This window comes from Oryzias latipes, chromosome 23, assembly GCF_002234675.1.
Source record: "Oryzias latipes chromosome 23, ASM223467v1".
NCBI lineage: Eukaryota > Metazoa > Chordata > Actinopteri > Beloniformes > Adrianichthyidae > Oryzias > Oryzias latipes.
Genome location: NC_019881.2, coordinates 14,400,990 through 14,421,757, shown reverse-complemented (window position 1 = coordinate 14,421,757; position 20,768 = coordinate 14,400,990). Strand labels below are relative to the sequence as shown.

Below are 20,768 nucleotides of genomic sequence, written 5' to 3'. Positions count from 1 at the left end.
TGGCAGAGAGGGGACGAAGGAGGTGGAACAGAGAGCGACAGATGATACGAAAGACAGTTGAAACTAATATTTGGAAAAATAGAAATGGAGAGGTGGTATGGAGAAGATGGAGAAGTGGTTGGTCTAATGAGAAAAGGTACGAAGGCAGAAAACGTGGTGGTATGATGGGAAGGAAGACAGAAAAGGAATGAATTAGAGAAACAGTGGATTTCACTATGGATTAGAATCCCCCTCTACTAATGGGCTTTCCCCTCCCTCCATTTATTTCCTTCTTTTCATTTTCATTCTGTTCCCTGTGGCATCTCCCATAACGCCAGCGCATGTGTCTTTGTGTAGACTTTGAGTGCATTTACTCCCACTATGGGGGGGAATCAAAATGCAAGATTGAGATCTGGGAATCCTAAAAAAAAAATGAAGCACTGTTTGTGTAGACAGTTCTCAATTTTCATAACTGACAGACAGAAAGTGATGTGTAACAGGAGTGTGAGGCATGAACTGGTGGGGGGATTCTTTGTTTGTTTGCATACAACCATATAATTACTTGGCTTGGCCTTACGTGGAATGAATCATAGAATACACACATACACACAAATTGTGCTGTTAATGAGCATGTGAATCATTTGGCCCAGTTGGCAGAGTTTAAATGAGACCATGGTTTTGCATAAAAAACTAAACCAGACCTAATCACCAGCAAGGGACTGAAATATACAAGCGAAACACCTTTGCAGAAGATTGCCTCAGTTTTTCTTTTGTTGTAACTTCTTAGACCTAAATTGTGTTTTTGGTGTTTTTAACATGTTGTTGTGGCATTTTTCTCATGATAGAGGACATATATAAAGAAAATTCAGCTTCTTACTCTTTTTTATTCAATGGTTGTGAATTAGGAGCGGACGCAAAAATGCATTTTAAAAAAATATCGTGTTTGGGACGTAGAGGCTACAATCAGCAGGTCACAAGCTCCCTGCTTTGCTCCATTCTGATGCATCCACTGGATCCATGTATGTCTTCATCTTCGTCTTCGTCTTCCTCGTCCGAGCTGGCATCTGGCTCAAACTCTTACGGCTGGATAGCCCCAATATTGTTTACCATTTTTGTTGCACCATAATGTTAGGTTGAGGGTGTCAGAGGCTGTGAGCCTGTAAACAGAGAGCTCTCAGTAATGGGGAGGGGAAGGGGGGGCTAGGGTTGCTCCGAGACCAACGGTCTCACCCCAAAATCAATGAATTTCTTATGAACTACAGCCGCTCTTCAGAAACTATGTACTAGAATGCGACTGTTTTTTGTTGTTTGTCTTTTTTTTGTGTGGGGGGGGGGGGGGCTATAAACGACATAATCACGTCTAAAAGGCACTTTAAAATACCTAAAAAGATTTTTGTAGTGGGTCTTCAATGACAATAACAACCATACACGTATACATTAAAACACTTTTGTTGGAAAATAGGAGATTAGATTCTGCTCTCATTGTCAATTTGTTCAAGAAGGCAACGAAATAAACATATCTTGCCAATGAACTGATGTTTCCATGTTGGGGTATTCAACCGATTTCAACAAGCTTTTAAGGGGTTTTAAAAAGGGCAACTAATTGAAAATGCTTACTATTAAGCAGGAATAACATTTCCTGCAATCAAGACAAAAAAAAGGTATCAAACCTTTTTCTTCGTCTTGATTTTTATTTTTCATTTTGCAACTTAATAAAAATGCAATTAAATCAGCCCAGCTTTTTCATGAACCACTTATGTACATCTACTTTGGTGCTTCATTCACTACCTCACAGCAGTTAAAATTGGAGAATGCTCAGCTCCCTGGTATTCGCACAGACTGCTTTGATTTCCTGTGCAAATGCAGGCTCTAAGCAGGATTTGTGTCATGAATTTAATTCTTGGCAAGCTTCTGTCAGGCTTCAGGATGCACTTTTCTATGAATGCTATGAAAGATGGTTGGCTTGAAGGAGTGAAATTAATATGGAAGTTAAATATACAATTCTCCTAAATGTACCGCTTGTGTCGGTTTATTGTCTAACTATATTATTATGTAGGACAGATCCTTTCAATCAGCTTTGATAATCGATTGTGTGACTGTATCTTCCAGTCACATGCATTTCTAAAAAGGTAATCATCTAATTAGTCCCAACTGAGCTCTGCAGAGTGCCAAGGTGAGTGACAGGAGTGCGCTGCTTGGAGGTGCTAGGAATTCAATGTCAATGACACCTCAAATAACACATGTGTTTATGACTCTGCAATACCCTACAAATCGCAGTTTAAAGCACTCAAACAGCTTTTAGGTCTATTTTTTGAATGGGACACTATATCTTTTCCAACATTAATGGGTTTTGTACACGCAATACTCGTATTTCAAGTGTTTAAATTTTTACTTCAGTTTCCAGTCACCATTGCACTCAGAGGATGAAATGACAGCTGTCTGTGATGTAACCGGAATGCAATCTTTCACACCCGTCTGTTTTATAAATAAAAAATGAAAAAATATATTCTTCTTAATGAAACATACTGCATCTCTTTGCCGAAGTACGTTAATGGCCAATACTGCTGATGGATGAGATGCATGCTATGAAAAATACAATGATTATGGCTGAAATGAAGAAAGCATATTTTTTCACTTTTGCAGCTGTTTGTTATGGTTTTAATAAGTATTTCTGTTGCAAATTTTTTCTTTGTATCACATTAGGAGCCTTGGTTCATTTACGCTCTTTAGGGCTCCAAATCCCTGTAGTCCCTGCTTCCACCGGCCTCCTAAATAAATGGCATATTAATGTAAACTTTGGCTGCATTTGCCATAAGTTGCCCTAAATGGATGACAACTGACGTCTCACTGTGTTTAAGCTTTGCCCCCTGTATCTTAGAGGGGTTTTTTCTGCGTATCCATGCCACCTCCCTTGCTCTGTAATTTACTGTGCTATTGGGCGAGTGTCAGCGAAGATGAATTGACCCAAGGCTTTGTATTAACAGCAGCACTGGCCAGCATGTTTGGCACTTCTAGCAGCAGTTCCCTTAGAGGGCAACTAACTTCAAGACACAATCCATCTGTACAGACTCACACTAACAGAGGAGAAAAGAATTTGTAGATGTTTAAAGTTCAGTCACAGGAGTTAGTGTTGTCTACCAAAAATAAATGTACACCTATAAATAAGACTAAAATAAATACCAGCATTAGTATTCCCTTAACAATCAGTAGTATCCTTGAAGTTTATTTTATCAAGTATACTTGAGTATAAGTATATCAAATATACTAAAGATCATGTACGTGTAGTGCAGGAAGTGTACTAACTGAATACTTCTTCAGACAAAATAGGTGTGATGTGATGGAAGAAGGGAGTCTGAGTGATGATGTGGGTGGCAGAGTTTCGAACCAATGAGTTTTTTGCAGGAGCCCAAACAAGAGTGAGTTGCAATAAACTAGACAGGAAGTGATGCAACCAGTACAGCAGTGGACTGAGGGCTCTGATAAGGGTGAAGATGATGTATGTTCAGGAGGTGTAAGAAGCCAGTCCGGATGATGTCTTTGACATTAGAAGTGAAGAAAAGATTGCTATTCATGATGACACCCAGACTCTTAACCTGTGGAGAGGGGGGGAATGAAGGAATAGTTTACTGCAAGAAGGCAGCTGGTAAAGAAAAGCAGGTGGAAGAGTAGAGTTCCTTTTGATGGAAATGTATAGCTGGGTGTCATCTGCATAACAGTGAAAATATACGTGATGTTGACAGAAGATGGATAAGAAAGGTAAGAAGGTAGATCTCCACTGGGACCCCAGGACACAGCCCTGGGGCACACCTGTGGTGATTGCAACGGTAGGGGAAGTAGTACATAGATAGATAGATAGATAGATAGATAGATAGATAGATAGATAGATAGATAGATAGATAGATAGATAGATAGATAGATAGATAGATAGATAGATAGATAGATAGATAGATAGATAGATAGATAGATAGATAGATAGATAGATAGATAGATAGATAGATAGATAGATAGATAGATAGATAGATAGATAGATAGATGGATGGATGGATGGATGGATGGATGGATGGATGGATGGATGGATGGATGGATGGATGGATATTCTTTAATATTTACATTTGATAATTATTAAGCAGCATCATTTAAAGAATTGTTTGCTTCTTCCAGCAGGGTTTTATACTTGTTTATATTTTTTAGCGCAAGCTTCAGTTGAACATTTAACATTAAACACATAAAAAAGTCCATAAATTGAAAGATTATTAGATATATCCACAATGTTATGTACGTAATGACAATAGAGAAAGTAAATTGTATTTTTATACATGATCAATTAAGAATATGATTTAGCTCTTGGGCTCTTTGGTAATTTGTTATCTACTGGATAAACCACATTTTACAGGTAATTTAACAGCGTTTAGTGTCTTAACTCACCGTCCACAATTTTGCATTTACCATGGATAGTTGATCACTTTCTTGTGATCATAAGGTACTGTGTATTATTGTATATCATTTGCTGCATCTTTATTAAGGACACATGAATCTGAGGAATATTTATCAGATCGAAAGATAGGCCAAAACAACTCTCTACTTCTACTCCAAGGTAATAAATAACTCTTTTTACCGCCTCAGTACACAAGTCATCTAAATTTGATTTAAAAAATGCAGAGCAGTAGATCATCCTCATCCGCCACCAGTCATGGAAAATAGAAAGTTTTCACCAGACCTCAATATCAACAGCATATCAACAGAAGCTTATTTATTGTCATATCTTATTCACGATACAAAGAAGAACTAATCTGTAATAGTTCCGTGAAGCCAACTTTCAGTGGAACATTTGTCTTTACCCTAAGATCTGTCAAAACAGATCTGCTGTGTTATGAAGCATTTTTGGTGCATGCCATCTCTTTTTATGTTTTCTGCTCGGAAAGACTCATTTATTCATCACAAGTTGAATTTTTTTAAAGTGCCAAAATATATCCCAGGCAGACAGACAGATGGTTAAGTGGGACTTCCAAGAAAAGAGAAGGAGACTGAGTGAGACAGCCAGCCGAGAAAAAGAGAGATAGAAAGAAAAAAGAGAAATGTGAAAGGTCGAGAAAAAGTTAAATAAAAATCATAAATGAAAAACAAGTAGTGACAATAACAACAATAGATCCAATAACGTCTTTCTTTTCCTCATCCGAGCTGGCATCTGGCTCAAAACTGTACAGCTTGATAGCTCTGATATTGCTCGCCAATTTTGTTGCGCCGGTAATTTTTGGTTGTGAAGGGCTGTAAGCTAACAGGAGAGCACGTAAACAGATGGATTATGGGGAATGGGGGCAGGCTTACTCCATGCCAACAGTCCCGCTCCCAACTCAGAGGTGAATTTCTAGTGAACTGCTGCCGCTCAACATAAATGTCCTAAAACAACACAGTTTTTTTTTATTTTGGCTAAAAACAGCCTAATCAGAATTAAAAGATGTTGGAATGTAACAAGATAAAAATTTAATTTTTTAGTTTGATGATATAAATTATGGCCCAAAAGGAAAATAAATATTCACTATTTTAAATAATAAAATCACTAAACAATAGTAAATCATGGCAGAGTTTGTTTATTTTATATAAAACAATCATGGTTTTTTTTAGCAAACATAGGCAGGCTTTGTGCCATCCAAACATGTTCCCTCAGTTTGTGCTTTTCCATCTCTGGATTCTTACGTAACACCTTCTCGCACTTTTCCTGGTTTTTAGTCTTCTTTTTGATACTGTTGGTTGGCATTTTTAGCCATTTTAAAATTCTTTTTTGGTTGGATGAGATCTGTGTCGGTTTTGACTTTGGATGTTTTTTTGCTGTCAGACCTGCTTTCTTGCTTGACTTCATTTTTGTTGTTGCTAGAAACTCTGAGCAACATTTTTGGTTTGAACCTTGTAGAAATGTCTCTTTTTATCTGCTGCATTTAATCAGTTGTTAGTGGATCACCTGGCTGCCCCAGAGTCTTCTGTTTTGTTTAAATGCCCCTTAAACAAACAATTGGGGGTACGCTTCTAATTTTTTCTTCCTATACAATTTTCTTGGAGTGCGGGTAAAACAGGCAATGTTGTTTTCCCTCAGGATTTTGATTCATATCTGTTCCTCTTTTTTAATCTGATTTCGTCTGTTGCTATTTTTTAAGACATTTTGGGGGCATTGATGGCCTTTTAAAGACTGACATATTGCAAAGAGCCACAGGCTGAATTCAGACCAGTGCTTGCTGCAATTAGGACATCCAGCTCCAACGGGGATTAATGAAGTATTTGTAAACTAAATTAAACAATATATCGTGCACCCATCGAGAGGAAACTATATTTCTGTGGGGTTTGTTGAGTAGAATACTAGAACATCACAATCATAAAACTACAAACAATCCTGTTTCCTTGGATTTAGAAGATTATTTACTTTCTTTAAAAAATAATTTTAAATAAAATAGTTTGTTACAATAAAACTACTTGAGCTTGTCCAGAACAAAAGACAGCACCACAGTTTTTGTTCATCTTTTCCCCTTACATGTTTTTTCCTGTTTCTCCGTTATGAATGATTTAGTGAGTGGGCCTTATAAAGAGCCACTCAAGAGAGCTCAAAAACTAGGTTAAGTTAAGGTGGGCTCTGCTGGCTTACAAGTTCCTGCATGTGTACTCTCAATGTCAATATTTATTTCCATTTTTAAAAAGCAGGTCACGCATTTAATCTAATACTTTGATTGTGTCACCTTTAAGATCACAACTGCTTTTGGACTTCTCTGCTGCATCATCTGTTGGGAATCATGACCAAAGAGAAACAACTTATTATGCATCCTTCAAATTTCCAATTTGAATGGTCATTTTGATATGTTTTTTTGTTGTTGTTTGTTTGGCCTTTATTTCCTAGAATAAACATCTTTGCAGTGTGATCCAGTTCAGTGCTGTGTTGACGACTTCCTTCTTTTTCTTGTATTTGTATTTTTGAAGTAAAAAAAAGAGACGCAGTTATCACATTGTCATTCAGTCTCTGCTCTCTCCTGTTGCTTTGGTAACATGATGTCATTGCAGGTATTGAACAGAGCAGTGCTTGGTCTTTCAAAACTGAAAGTCCTCACAGAAACAGCTTGAACTCCATTTTAGGGTTACAGGGTTAGAGGTTACATTTTTTTTTTCTTTTTGCAAAGTGCCAGTTTTTTTTTTAATATAAACACCTACAAATAATTTTATGCTCAGGTTTTGGGCTTTAAATGGGCCCACGGTTGGAGATTGTATGTGTTTTCATTTCCTGCCTGTGTGTGTGTGTGTTTGTGCATCAGTATTTATGAATGTCGTTGTGTCTGTTTGGATGTAAAGGTTTTTTTTTTTTTTTTTTGGTCTAATCATAGAATCAGGTCGTAAAGATTTTCTTTTTCTTTTTTGAATATACGACATTTTATAAAAATGACTCCCTTCTTGGCTTGATCAAAAGTGTGTTGCCTGGCAACATCTTCACCTTTGTTGAATGCAAGTCAAAGTTTCTGTTGAGGTAGAAAACACAAAAAGTCATTTTTGGCATCTGGGTTTAAAATACTATTCTGTTTTTTTGTGGTAGAGATACATTTTTCTTGAGCAAAATTGGAAAAATTCATGTAAGGAAATGGAAAAACGGGGGGGGGGGGGGAAATACAGACTTTAGGGATTTTCCCACCAACCCAATTAAGGCTCACAGCATCACAGCAAAAGTTTACTATTTATGAACACAGAACATTTTTACCACTACATCCTCCTATTGTAGATAAATCGAAAATTTGGTTGTTAGAAGAAGCTTATTAAATTACCACTGTTAAAAAATAATTATATTTATGACCAGAGTACAACAAGGAAAACGAAAAATACCAGGAGGATGGCAGCAAAGACAAAACCAGAATTTGTGAAAAGAAAAGAAAAGAAAAGAACTTAGGACAAACTGTGTAAAAGAAAATTAAGACACGACAGCAATATAGTATTAGGCTTTATTTATTTTAATTCTGTAAAATATGTTGTAGATTTCTGGTGCAGAGAATAGAGTTTGCAGATGGGATGTTAGACAGCAACAAGCCGAAAGTAGCAGTAACATCTTAAATCACTAAAGAAATACAAGGAACTGTGAAAGATTTTATCGTACTTTCTTTCTTTACTATCTGTATGATTACTTTTTAAAACATGAATCTGCAAACTGTAATTTATGTTTATTCGATTTTGAGACTAGCTGAAGAACATAATAAACAGATTTCAAATAAAAGGAGAAATCTCTAACTTGCTTGTCTATTGTTTTTTGTACTAGAAAACGCAGCAGAAAAAGATGTGGAAGAGAAAGACAGTCTTACATTTGTTCAGAATTAGAGTAATCTAGACATCATTTTAGGTACACTAACTACAAACAAGACTAAATGTCATTTTTTAATCATAATTTCTACAGATACTTTTGTGATAATTAAATTAAAATGAACCTGAAAAGTAAGGTAACATGTTCTGTAAGCTACAGAAGTAAAAGAAGGTCGGAATCAATAGATTATAGACGAGACATCTCAACTGTCACACAAACACAGAAACAATCATTTCATTTAAAAAGCTTTACCACAAATTGCCACAACTTGTCCAAAACAGGCTTTCCAGTTGATTATATTTTTGACTATCTAACAGGCCTTAACCTTTTCCATCTCTCTCTTTGCGTCTCTTTATTCATCAGTCTCCCCCTGTGCCTTATGACTCCACTGCACGAAATAATCTGTTGCCTTGATTACATTGTTCTGTCTGTGCTGACATACTTCTTTTTACTCTCTGCTCCCACTTCCGTTGACAGCCTCTGTCTCTTGTGACCTCTTTGCTGTGAGCCCTATTTTCCCCCTTCTGTGCTTTGCAACTTAGCAACTGTGTCAGTTCAATTTATACTGTGACTTCCCATATATTTAGTTTTTTACTCCGGAATCTTTGACACTAGTTTGATTCGTCTATCTATCAGCCAGTTCCATTGGATGTCTCATATTTTTAGGTTATCAATTTAAAAGCAGTTGCAAGCTTGATGAAAAATGGATGGCAGGATTTTCTCTGCCTTTTAAGCAAAGATGCTAAATTAAGTATTAGTTACATTTTTGAAAAAACATAATGAATTGTAAAAATAAAAAATATACGACAGTCTCTGATAATACTGCCAACAGTTTGCTTTTAACTTGACTTGCAGATAGACATATTGACTCCTTCTCATCATATCTTGCCTTTGGAAGGTTTCTGTATGCATAGGTGGTGTTCTTTTAGTATGAAGTTAAGTTCTCACTTTCTTTAAAGCTATGTACACACTGGGCTTGTGTGGCGAATTCAAGAGTGTACTGACCACAGGTTCATTAACAGGCTTTTAGCATACGGTTCCACACTGGACTGTCGCTACTCGATACTAGTGCATGTCCGCCACCTACAGTTGGAAGAGGCTTGGTGCAAAAAAGTGGTGCAAATCTCGCGAATTTTGCTCCAGACTTTTTCTTTCACAGCTCTATTCCGATATATGAAAGACCTGGTGTCATAGCACAAACCACAATTATTAATTTCTCCTTTATGACAACGTTTATACCAGTTGGCACTTTTGAAGAGGTCGCTACTGACACATCCCTACCAAATCTGAGTCCCTGATTGGTCAAAGTTCGACTGGTTTATTATTCAAAGGCCAAGCGTTTTGTACGTAGAGTTGTAAAATTGACTTAAAACTTGCGGAGGTTAAATTTAACATGAGAGTTTCGAACATGGAAGCCCTTAGAGGCCCATGGACTTTTCACTGGAGGCAGTGGATCAAACCAGCGTGTCCGAGCCCGATGTGAACGCTGCATGAAAGTTCGTCTTTTTTATACTCATGTCGCATTGTTTATGAGCTTTTAGATCATTTGTAACAGTTAGACTTACACATGTTATTACATGTTACATGTTCCTAGGTACAATCACAGTCTGCAGTACTAAACGGTATGTAAAAAAAAAAATAAGGAGCAGCCAAAAGATTACATTTCTGTGTGCCACTTGAAAACCAACTGGCTGTGATGGAGATCACAGTACAAAATTAATGAGGAAACACTACAAAAACAGAGAACAAACTGAAGTCATGCAGTTACTTTTTGCCGGCTTTGCAAAAAAAGGTTTTTAGGCTGGCACTGAAAACTGGAAGCGCGTGCAGCTGCTCACGAACCTGAAGGAGGCTGGTACTGCACAGATTTAGTAAAAAAAGTTAAAAATACCTTAAAGTATTGGCTAAGTTGAGGAAACGTTTGCAAGCAACCCTTAAAAATCTGTGCCTTGATATTTGCTTTTCTCTGATTATCTGTTGTGAGAATGCATGAACACTCAAAAACCAGCAGGTCCTATGATAATCAAGCAATGTGTGCCTGGTTCAGTCTTTTATGCAGTCAGTGACAGTTCCCATCCCTCTGTCTGCCACACCTCTGCCTCATCAGAGTTATAACTTATTAGATCCAGTAAAAAAAAGTATTCATTCATTTATTTATTCATTTTCTGTTGAAAACATGCTGTGCTGTGATTGGCAGCCCCAACTAATTGTATCTCAGTTTGGGAGCACCAAGCATATGTTTGCACGCACACACAAACTAACTCAGAAGTGGAGATATTCTTAGCTGCATCCACGAAAGGTCATGCATGTCTTTGTGATCGCAGTTGAATGCATGCTAAACCTGTGCCAAGTGCTAAATGCTTGCAAGCTGTGCAAACTTATAATGAAAAAGACGTCTACTACACTGAAACACACACACACACAAATGCAGGGATCATTGTGGTGGTTTTAATTAGATGTGGCCTATCAGCTTCCAGCTCCAAGGGGCAGAGAAGGCAGATTACTGCTGCCCTCTATTATGGCTTTCAAACCCTTCTCACAGAAATGACCAAGGCCTTGAATCTCTTCATAGCAAAGATGGATTATTTTAGACAGAAACACAAAAGATGATTATTTCACATGGATTCCTATTTTTTCTTTGATGTGATAAAAACAGCAGATCAGTCATGAAGACTCTTAAGGGAACAGCCAAAAGCCCCTTTAAAGGGACATTTTTAGGTGGCTTTCCTAGAGATTTAAAACTTAAACAACCCTTTGATCAGCCAAACACCTTGTTTTGTGTAACAGGCTAATTGCAACCTCAACTTAGCAGCAGTGCTGATTTTACACAGAGCAGATGAAATGGTGACGCATGAGATAGATACAAAGCAATTCTGCAGATGCAGCGGACGTGAGCTACTGCAGTTTTCTTTTGATGAGGACTTGCGATATGGACATCACCTTGCAGCATTTCACAAACAAAGGCTCAGTTCTTTGACCACCTCTCCTTATAGCTTTCGGGGGAAAAAATGTGTGTCTCTAATTTCCTCTAAACAATTTCCTCTAAATAGTCAAATTTCTTTAGCCTAGCATATTACGTAATTTAATAAAATGTCAGACAGAAACGTTTGCAATCAATGAAAAATAGAGAAAAAAAGTCACTTTAATTTAAATGCAGCATAGAGATGGCAAATGCAGATGATGTTTTTGCCTTCTTTTATATATTTTAAGAAGATGAGCTCTCCTTGATGAACACGCTTATCCCAGAAATTGCACATAAAGTTAATTGAGTATAAATTTGTCAAAGGAGCGAGTGTGAGCATGCATAGTTGTATACTTGTCACACACACTGAACTTTTCCAGATTTAATTGATTCTAGGGCTCAAAAGGAAAAACTAGATAAATCATTTGTGTCATGCTGTGTTGCTTTGCAAAACATGTGCACATGGGATCATTGTGGGTGAGGTAATGCATGTGTGCAGGGTTGTGTGCAGTCATTTTCAAGTTGTGCATTGTGAGCACTGTGGAGATTTTTCCTGAGTGACTTCACTGAGCACGCCTGAAGAAAAAATGCTGAGTCTTTGACGCTAATATGAAGTGTCATATCTTCCTTTACAGAGCGTGTTTTTTGTTGTGCATGCGCACATATACGGTGCGTGTGCACTAAGAACTTGTGCAATTACGGATCCTGTTTTTATGTTACGTTGCTGACTAAAGTGCTGACGGACATGCAGCCCTAAGCTGACTTCAGCAGTCACTCTGTTGCTGGGTGTATGTGCTCATAAGACATGCAAACTAATTCTAGGCATAATGGTGTCTTAGAGAACTATGTTGTGTACACATGTCCACACATAGAGGCTAAAATTAGATACAATTCTGTCCACGCTCAGAGGCTTATAGTTGCTCACTTACTGTTTGTTTGTTTGTTTTTTTAAATATCTGAATAAGAAGTTTCCTTTCCTTGTTTGAAAATGAGCCGAGATATATTGCTACGATAATAAAATGTTTGTTTTGTCTGTTATCTGTCTGGAATAAAAAATGTTTCTGATTTCATTTTCTCTGATGTAGACAATTTAACTTGTAAACCAATGTTTTCCTCTTTTTAACACCACTGATTAAAAAAAACAAAACTAAGTGATTTATTGGAAAATGCTGTTGTGAATTGGAAACTAGTGTTTTTTATATAGATATCCTATTTTGTTTCTGTTTTTAAGCAATTGGAGTCCAGATGTCTGTTGGAGCAATCGAGTCCAGATTTTTGGCCATTACAGCTCAGGTAAGATTTTAATATCTATAGATTTACAAATATGTACACACACACGCAAATATGTAAATTAAGATTTTTATTGTTAAACAAGTAGCGTGTCTTTATGCTTGTTAATCGTGGCTAAGCTCTGTTGTGATATTCAGTTGTTGGCGTTTGCTTGTTTTTATTCATTCTAGGCTTTGATTAAGAAAAAAACTGTTTGCTAATAAAAAGCTTTAGTTAAGAGATTCATTACATTGTACTTTGATGCTGCCAAAGCATGATATATGTATTAAAGTATTAACTTATGTTTAAATTTAAAATAATCGCCAAATGGCTCGTGAGCACAGCTCAAGGGGGATTGGTCAAATGAGAACAAACTTCACACACCTAGGTGTGTGACAACTGATGGGAATTTAAGTTTTTAATATTTAAACAAAAGAATTTCACTGTAGAACAGTTTCCGTCTAATTCCACTACATCTAAATACTCAAGTCATTTATAGTGAATAAAACAAATGAATTGGTCAAATATTTAGTCATCAGCTCATTTCTCATTTCTTTGCTAATCTTTTAGTGTACAACAGTTGTGTTTTATTTAAATAACACATTAGCAGAAAGTTTTCTTTCAAAGTGGATAATTACGAAAAAATTGCAGGAATTTCTTCCATGATTTTAAGTGTTTTGATGGATTATTAAAGTAAAAATTGCAGGTACAGAAATGTCCATCAACCAAAACCAAGACAATGAAAAGGTTAGAAAAGCTGTCCTCAAGGGTGTGAAGTTAAGACACATAAAAATGTAACATCATAACTGGAAGTAGACTGACAATCATTAATTAGGACTGCAAAATACAAGGAAAATAGCAGGATATGACTGACAAAATAAACTCAACTAGTTATTTGTCACAAGAACAGGCAGACGACTAGGTTCCAAATGCAGCAGGTTTATTAGCTCAGCTAAAAGTCCCAAAAGTGAGATCAGGGTCAGGGTCAGGCAGGCAGGGGTCGATAACAAGCATGAGAGCATCAGAGAGGAAACTAGAGTAGTCAGGATCCAAGCGAGATTCGGGGCAGGCAGCAGCCAAACTGAGTCAGTGACAAAACAGGGTATGGAAATCAGAAGATTCTGTCAGGCTATAACACTCAGTAATGCAGGCAGAGAGGCACAAACAATACTTCACACTGAATGAGGCTCAGTGCAGTGCTTAAGTATACTGTGAATGATTGCAAATGAGTCAGGTGTGTGGCATGCAGAGACTGTTCGCCGGGGTTGCTGGGAGATGTAGTCCACTCAGAATTCTGGAGACAGTTCCTGCTGGTGACCAGAGGGGGAGACAGAGCTCTGACCTCTGACACTGTTGACAAGTTGACAGTATAAGGCTGCATTTACACTGCAGGTCTTGATGCCCAAATCCGATTTTCTGACTATAAATAAAAGTGACCCGCATCCGATTTTTGCATTTACACTATACAATGCTGAAGCTATCAAACGTAGACGTTCTGAGGACTACGCACCAGCATTTCCGCCTTCCACGGACCTTCTTTCGGACTTTTGTGTGACTGCGGTTGTCATGGAGGCAACGCAGCGACGGAAGGAGGCGTTGCCTTGGGCGCTCCAGGATGTGGCAGGCGCACGAGAGGGGATGCGCGGGAGAGGAAAAAGGAGGGCTGCTCGACCGGGTTATGTGCTCTCACTGAGTTTTGAACGAGGAAGTGTTTGCAGACGTTGTGCTGTACTAACAGTTCAATCCAAACAAAGAAATAAACAGCTTCTAGCCTGTTCCAGAGCAATGGTGTCCCGCTTGATTAGTTACCGTTTGCGTCCTGACCTGGACCGGACCGTTAATAACAGCGGTTTCCGACTACGGTCTGAAGCCTGAGGCTGAAAGGTAACACGCTGATGGGGCTCCAGCTGTCCTCGAACAGCAAAATCAGCGCACTAAAGCACCTATAATAAGTCATGTGATCTCAGTTGGTGGTGTCCTGAGTTGACGTCACTGACGTACGACTCGCATTTACTGGGGAATCCGATTCGATTTGTCTGCTTACATGGCACACGCAAATGCACATATCCGATTTAATTCCACATATGAATGAGGCCTGAATCCGATCTGAGAAAATCGGAATCCATGCGTTTTTTTCCTGCTTACCCGTTCACCGGTCATGTCGATCTGTGCCACATGAGAGGAAAAAATCGGAATTGGGTAACTTGAAGCATGCATTGTAAATGGGGCCTTAGTGTTGCCTTCAGTGTGCAGCTAAACTCTACTCTAAATATTGAAACATCCACAGTCTAGACACAAAATGTATGATTACGATGAAAGTCATTTATTATTTTATGATTCCATCATAAAATTTGAAATAGTAAAATTGCACACATTATTACATAAATAACAATTTTCCTATTATATTAAGTGAATCGAAAGAACAGAATAGAAATATGTCAACAGTTATTTTTATTAAAAAAAGATGTATAGATGTTCTTTTTATATGCTTCTTTTGCACTATGTAAAAACATTAAACAATGTTGCTGTTTTTGAAACCTGAGTTTTATTTGAAGCATTCGCACATTGTTTTTCTGGCATTTTTCGTGCCTGAGTTTAAAATGGATTACTCCCTGTGGCCAAAATGTAATTTTGAAAACATTAAATGCCATCACTTGATTTGTAGTTTTGGTCCACATCCTGAGTTATGTGCAGAGTTTCAGTACGGGTCCAGGATGAATAATGTTAGTAATTTTCGGGGCTTGCTTAATTTGGCGAAAAGCTTTTGTTGCAGCAGGTGTTCCTGAGTTTGGTCCCTCTCCACTTCTCCAGCTCCCACAGCTGTAAATGACAGCACTTAAAAGGCCATTTAAGACTGCTGGCTAGCCATTAGGTGATGGATAGCAATGACAGCTTGCCTCTGCAACTCCCTGATGTGTTCACTTTTGTGTGTCTGTGTTCATATGTGTTTTTTTTTTTGTATATTTGTGTATTGACTTTAAGTAGAATTCTTTTGGGATAATCTGATGAGTTTGATTTGTGTGCTTTTTCTTTAAATGTTTCCCCACTCAGCTCATTTTATTTCATTTCACCTCTTCTTTCACTCTCTTCATCTCGTAAATTGACTCCATCTCTTCTCCTTCCTTCTCTTCAACCCTCTAAAAACAGCCAGGATAAATATCTTATCTCCCTGTCTTGTACTTGATCTTTATTTCCTAGGGTTGCACTTATTCCTAGTATGTGCTTGCGTTTTTGTGTGCATTTTCATGTATTTCAATATATGTGTGTGCATGAAATCCTCTCTACAGTCTATTTTGAGTGTTCCACTCCCTCAGGAGTGCAGATACTGCACCTACTGTGAATTCCTAATGAAAGTGGCATCAACAGGAGGAAGAACAAGACAGCTACAGCATTCTATATCTATATTTCATTGCTCTTTTGTTTTATCTGAAATCAAGTGGGGCTCTGGGGTAATAGTAATAGGAATTAAAGTACGATAGATTTTTTCGGTCTCTTACATTTTAGACAGCCATTTATTACCCACAAAGGAATAAGGCCTTTCCTTCTTTCTTTTTTCTCCTTTTATTGCTTTCTGTAAGAGCTCTCCACTGCAGCCATTAGCTTAACCAACAGGATTGATGGTTCAGTTCCATAAATATCACTCATCTTAATGGGAGTTTTGTTTACAAACCAGGTTGTTTTATGTTTCTGGGTGTACTTATTTAACACAATACCTAAGTCATCAGTCTGGATTTAAATCTTTTTTCCCTTTATTTTATAAATTAATAAAAATGAAGGCATTCATGTAAAGCACATTCATTTGAAGTGAATATAAATATTGTTTTTATTAAATAGGGAATTTGGAAGCTAACACAAAATGACTACAAATCACTGCAGCGTCCTGATTGATCCAAATGACAATAGGAAAGTGCCATTAAGGCTTAATAATGTATGCAGGTTTCTGGAGTATCATAGTGTATGTTGCTATTCTAATGACACCATTATTAAATTCAAAATTAGCATGTAGCGCATACAATTCTACTGTGAAATCCATGAAATATAACATAACTAGTCTTGAAGTAACTTTTTGCCTATAGATAGTAAAATGCTTCATTATATTGTGAAAGTGACACATTTACAACAAACTTAGTTCATTCCCCTGAAATATGACGATGAGCTCATTGTCAGTTTCTCAGTTACTTTTTAAAACTGTGTTCTGCAAATTCATAGAAATAACATCTACAGCAGAAATATTTATCTGATTTTTTTATTTGTTATGGCATTCTTCAGTGCATGTGCAGCATTTATAAAATTTTCATTTACTGGCTTTTTTTTTATTTAACAAACATTTTCCTGTTAAAATTGATATACAAGGCGTCTTATTTGTGAATTTGTATCTCTACCATTTTTGTCTTCTAAAGGCAACCTAAAGAAACAAATGCAGTATTTATAATGTGATTTAGAGAATGTTTTTTGTAGCCTAAAATTTCCTGAATGGCACAGAGCAGCTTCTTGCACATACAGTTCTTCTAAAACATCACCTATCACCTTTGTTGCACGGGTGGTCTGCCCTGATTTCTGTCTGTCAGTCACTAAATTGGAGTTCATATCAGGCAGCAGTGAAGGGAAGCAAAGGGAAACTGACACTTTAGGCTGGGGAGAAGGATAAATTGTTGCTTTCACACTTTGACATGCTCTGTTTGTCCATTGGTGCATTTTCCACAGACATCAATCCACATGTTTTAAACATAGAATGTGGCCATGAAGGTATTGGGTCAGCTTTAGAGTTTGAACATGACAGCAGTTCCAAAATGAAGAAATGGAACAACCTCAATCATCTGTGCTTTACAAACTGAATCCTGGTATTTTGAATTTTCCCTATATTTGAATAGCATTATTTTTTATGTATTTTGTGTAATCGGTACGCTATTAACACTTTTTTGGATATTTTCATCTGCTTTCATGTTCACAATAGAAAGTACATTTTATCCCTTGTTTTTCAAGTAAGTGGCTTTTAAATGGCTGCGCACATTATATACTTAACAAACATCTCTTATCTCTTTTCTTCATGCTATTTTTCTGGATTGTCTGCAATTCCTCAGCCAAATGACACTGATGTAAGTAAATTATGCTCCTAAAACATATGTCTTATTTTTCTACAAAGGAAAAGTTGAAACCTCCCGCTGCGTTCTGCTTCTCACGCATACACACAATCAAAGACAAGCAGGAACAAATCAGACACTAAACTCCAAATGAGACACTCAGAAGCTAATCACAGAGAGACGTGCATCAACAATGTACAACAAACACTGTGTTTTATGGGCAGTCAGAAGCTAGACGTCTAAAACCTATCAATAAATCGTGTTTAGAGTGTTTTCCGGGCTCACAAACATGCTAATTTTCTTGTCTGTCCCTGGTTTCTTTAGTGTTCTGCTGTTGAGGGGGTCTGTCCTCTCCGCTGTGATACACTTGTAAGTATATATTTTGCCTATTGGAAAACTTTCTTAAATCTCACTTGACTTAAAATAACTTTTTTATGGCTAAACTATCTACACACTTTTATTTTAGTACATTTATACTTTGCAAAGCCACGAAACTCTGAGATTCTCTTATTTAACGGTAAATGTCGTTATGGACTGCTAATAATGGAAATCTTGAGCAAACATTGATGTCCCAAATCAGTGTAATCATCATCAGTTGTGTTTGACTATTTTTCTGTCTTACATGACTGATTTTTGTGTCTCTGCCTCTTGAATCAGGATATTGACTGTTACGCCATTGACAATAATGGCTTTGTCCTCATTTCCAAACGGCGCAGTGATGTAAGTTGACACACACACTCCCACCCCACAGTCCCACAAACATAACTGAGTTGAAGTGCCTTTTAATCTTTGGCATGATTGTTTGAGAGCTCTTGCATTTGCCAGTATTCATTATCTTTCAGGAGAGGTACAATTTTTAAAAAAGCCACTTTAGTTATAAATCTCAATCACAAAGTTTTCCTGCAAGAATTTCTCTCTTTATTATAACCGTTAGTGAGTAAGCTATTTCAGTTTAGCCAAGTCTTTTCCGGTACCCTTTTTTGCTCTGAACATTAGGCTTTGTCTCTAAAACATTTTTAAAAATGCATTTTTAAAGGAAAACAGGAGAAGGACGGATGTGTCCAGATTTGGCCTACAGGAGTTGAATCATGGCTTCAAAGTGTGAAGACAAAGGCTATATCAGAACTCCTCACTATGAATATAGACAACAATGCACTGCGTTTGAACAATTTTTGTGAAAAAAGGTGTATTTAAATGTTTTTTTTAAATCAACTATCAACGTTTTCATCATCGGTACACAGTGGATTTGTAAATAGTTGTTGTAAACACTCATATTGATTAGATTTTCACTTTGTGAATTTGGTGACGTTAATTTTGGTGTCAAAAAAAAAAAAGAAGTTAGCATGGTGTCCAAATTGTTTTTAAAATCCAAGGCACTAGGTAGTTTATATAGACACTGTATGTTTTGTTTTTTTTTGCAGTTAGGGATTAAGGCGGGAATTCAGACATAGCCATAGAGTAATTATGTGATGGAGTGGGGCAACATCGCCATTTATGGTAAAACAAAACTTGTCATTATTGGAGGCAATCAGTGCAGAGAAATATTGAGATTATATTTAGTAACTAGTGGCAATCCCAGATCTCCATAGTCTGGGGAGAACTTTATTCTCCACCATGGCAGCTCTCACCTCCACACAGCTGCATTTATCAGAGACACTGGAGGAAACAGGCCTGACCTCCACCCCATTAAACACTTTTGTGTGCTCTGCATGCCACGGTGACCAATAAAATCTATTTAGCCGACTTGACATGAATGCTGTTGAAAAATGGAAATCTATCCTACAGCAATTTACTATACTTCCCCATGTCACTGAAACTCCCATTTCTTTAATTATAAATGGTAAAATTGCCAAAGTTTTGCGGTTTTGAAAAAATTGTTTATTCAGGTATGTAGGACTTTGTGTTTCAAAGGTATGAAAAGTGCAACATAATGATCATTTGATTTGATTTGATTTGCCATCCAACAAACACAGTTTTAAAGTCATTTGGAAAAATGGCTCATTGGCTTTAGCTCAGAAGATTTGACAAATATTTTTTGGAAGCAAATCGTATAGCTCTGCTGTTCACCCTATGTGGAACTATACAAAAGAAAAAAATGTTTTTTTATACCGCTAATTATTTTTTCATATATTTTTCAATGTATTAGTTTTATTTATTTATTTATTTAATTATTAATTTATTTATTTATTACTAGATTTATTTTTGAAGCACAAAAAATGTTACTTTTGTCCAATAGTTACTTGCTAGTAATAAACATGTTTTAAACATGTGTTAAACTCCTGCAACAATGACACATAGCATATATTGAATTTCATAGAGTACAACCTTAAAATAGAAATACTACTTTCTTGTTACTTTGAACCCTCATTTTTTTTTTTTACATGGATCTAAAGGTTATTTATTTTGGAAGCATTTTTAGATTTGAACTGTCATAGAGCCTGACAGACATATTTTCCCCTTCCTGTTTTGGTGATATTTCAATCCAAGCAACTGTTACTTATTAAGAACGGCATAGTGCATCTTCTAACATCAAACAACAAAAAAAACGTAACTGTATTAAGTTAAATTCTTTAATTGTTTCAATCAAGACCATTTTAAAGATACACACGTGTGTTTTGTTTTTTTTGACTAAGTGGGGCTGGCTGTTTTTTTTCTGTCTATCATGCATGACAACTAAAACAACTCAGCATTATAATAACAGATGCAGTTACAGAGATTCACTCAATGTTTTTCTCCCAGGCAGGAAAGTTCTTTGGCGAAGTTGACGGCTCAGTGATGACCACACTTATCAGGATGGGCATGTTCAAAAGGTAGAGCCTGCCAGACTGTTGAAATATGTTGGGTTTTTTGGGGTGGGGGGTGGGGGGGGGGTTCTTCATGGAGTCTTTCCGGTTTTCCTGTGCTGTGAGTTATTTCCTCTTCTGTTTCCTGTAAATGCTCACTGTAATTCAATGTTTTCTTCTTCTACTTTCAAGGATTTGGGGTCTTTTTTTGTGAAAACTGCATGTAATCTCTCATCCGATTTTAAGATTTGATCATGCTTTGTCTGAGACGCATATGCCTTTTTCTAAGTATGAACTTTTTTAGAAATATTTGTCTCCCTGTTTTTTACACGTCATTTGAGGAGCAAGATTAATTTAGTAAAACACGTCCTCAATCT

General features: G+C 36.9%; 1 protein-coding gene across 1 annotated transcript in view; it reads left to right on the top strand.

The window, feature by feature from the left end:
* Positions 1 to 20,768, top strand: part of LOC101173028 (voltage-dependent calcium channel subunit alpha-2/delta-4-like) — a gene marked incomplete in the record, with an annotated part of 84,175 nt that overhangs the window by 58,372 nt on the left and 5,035 nt on the right. Inside the window, 5 exon segments of the mRNA XM_023952668.1 lie at positions 12,490 to 12,551; positions 17,609 to 17,623; positions 17,933 to 17,977; positions 18,266 to 18,328; positions 20,348 to 20,418. Coding sequence (XP_023808436.1) covers positions 12,490 to 12,551; positions 17,609 to 17,623; positions 17,933 to 17,977; positions 18,266 to 18,328; positions 20,348 to 20,418 — 256 coding nt within the window.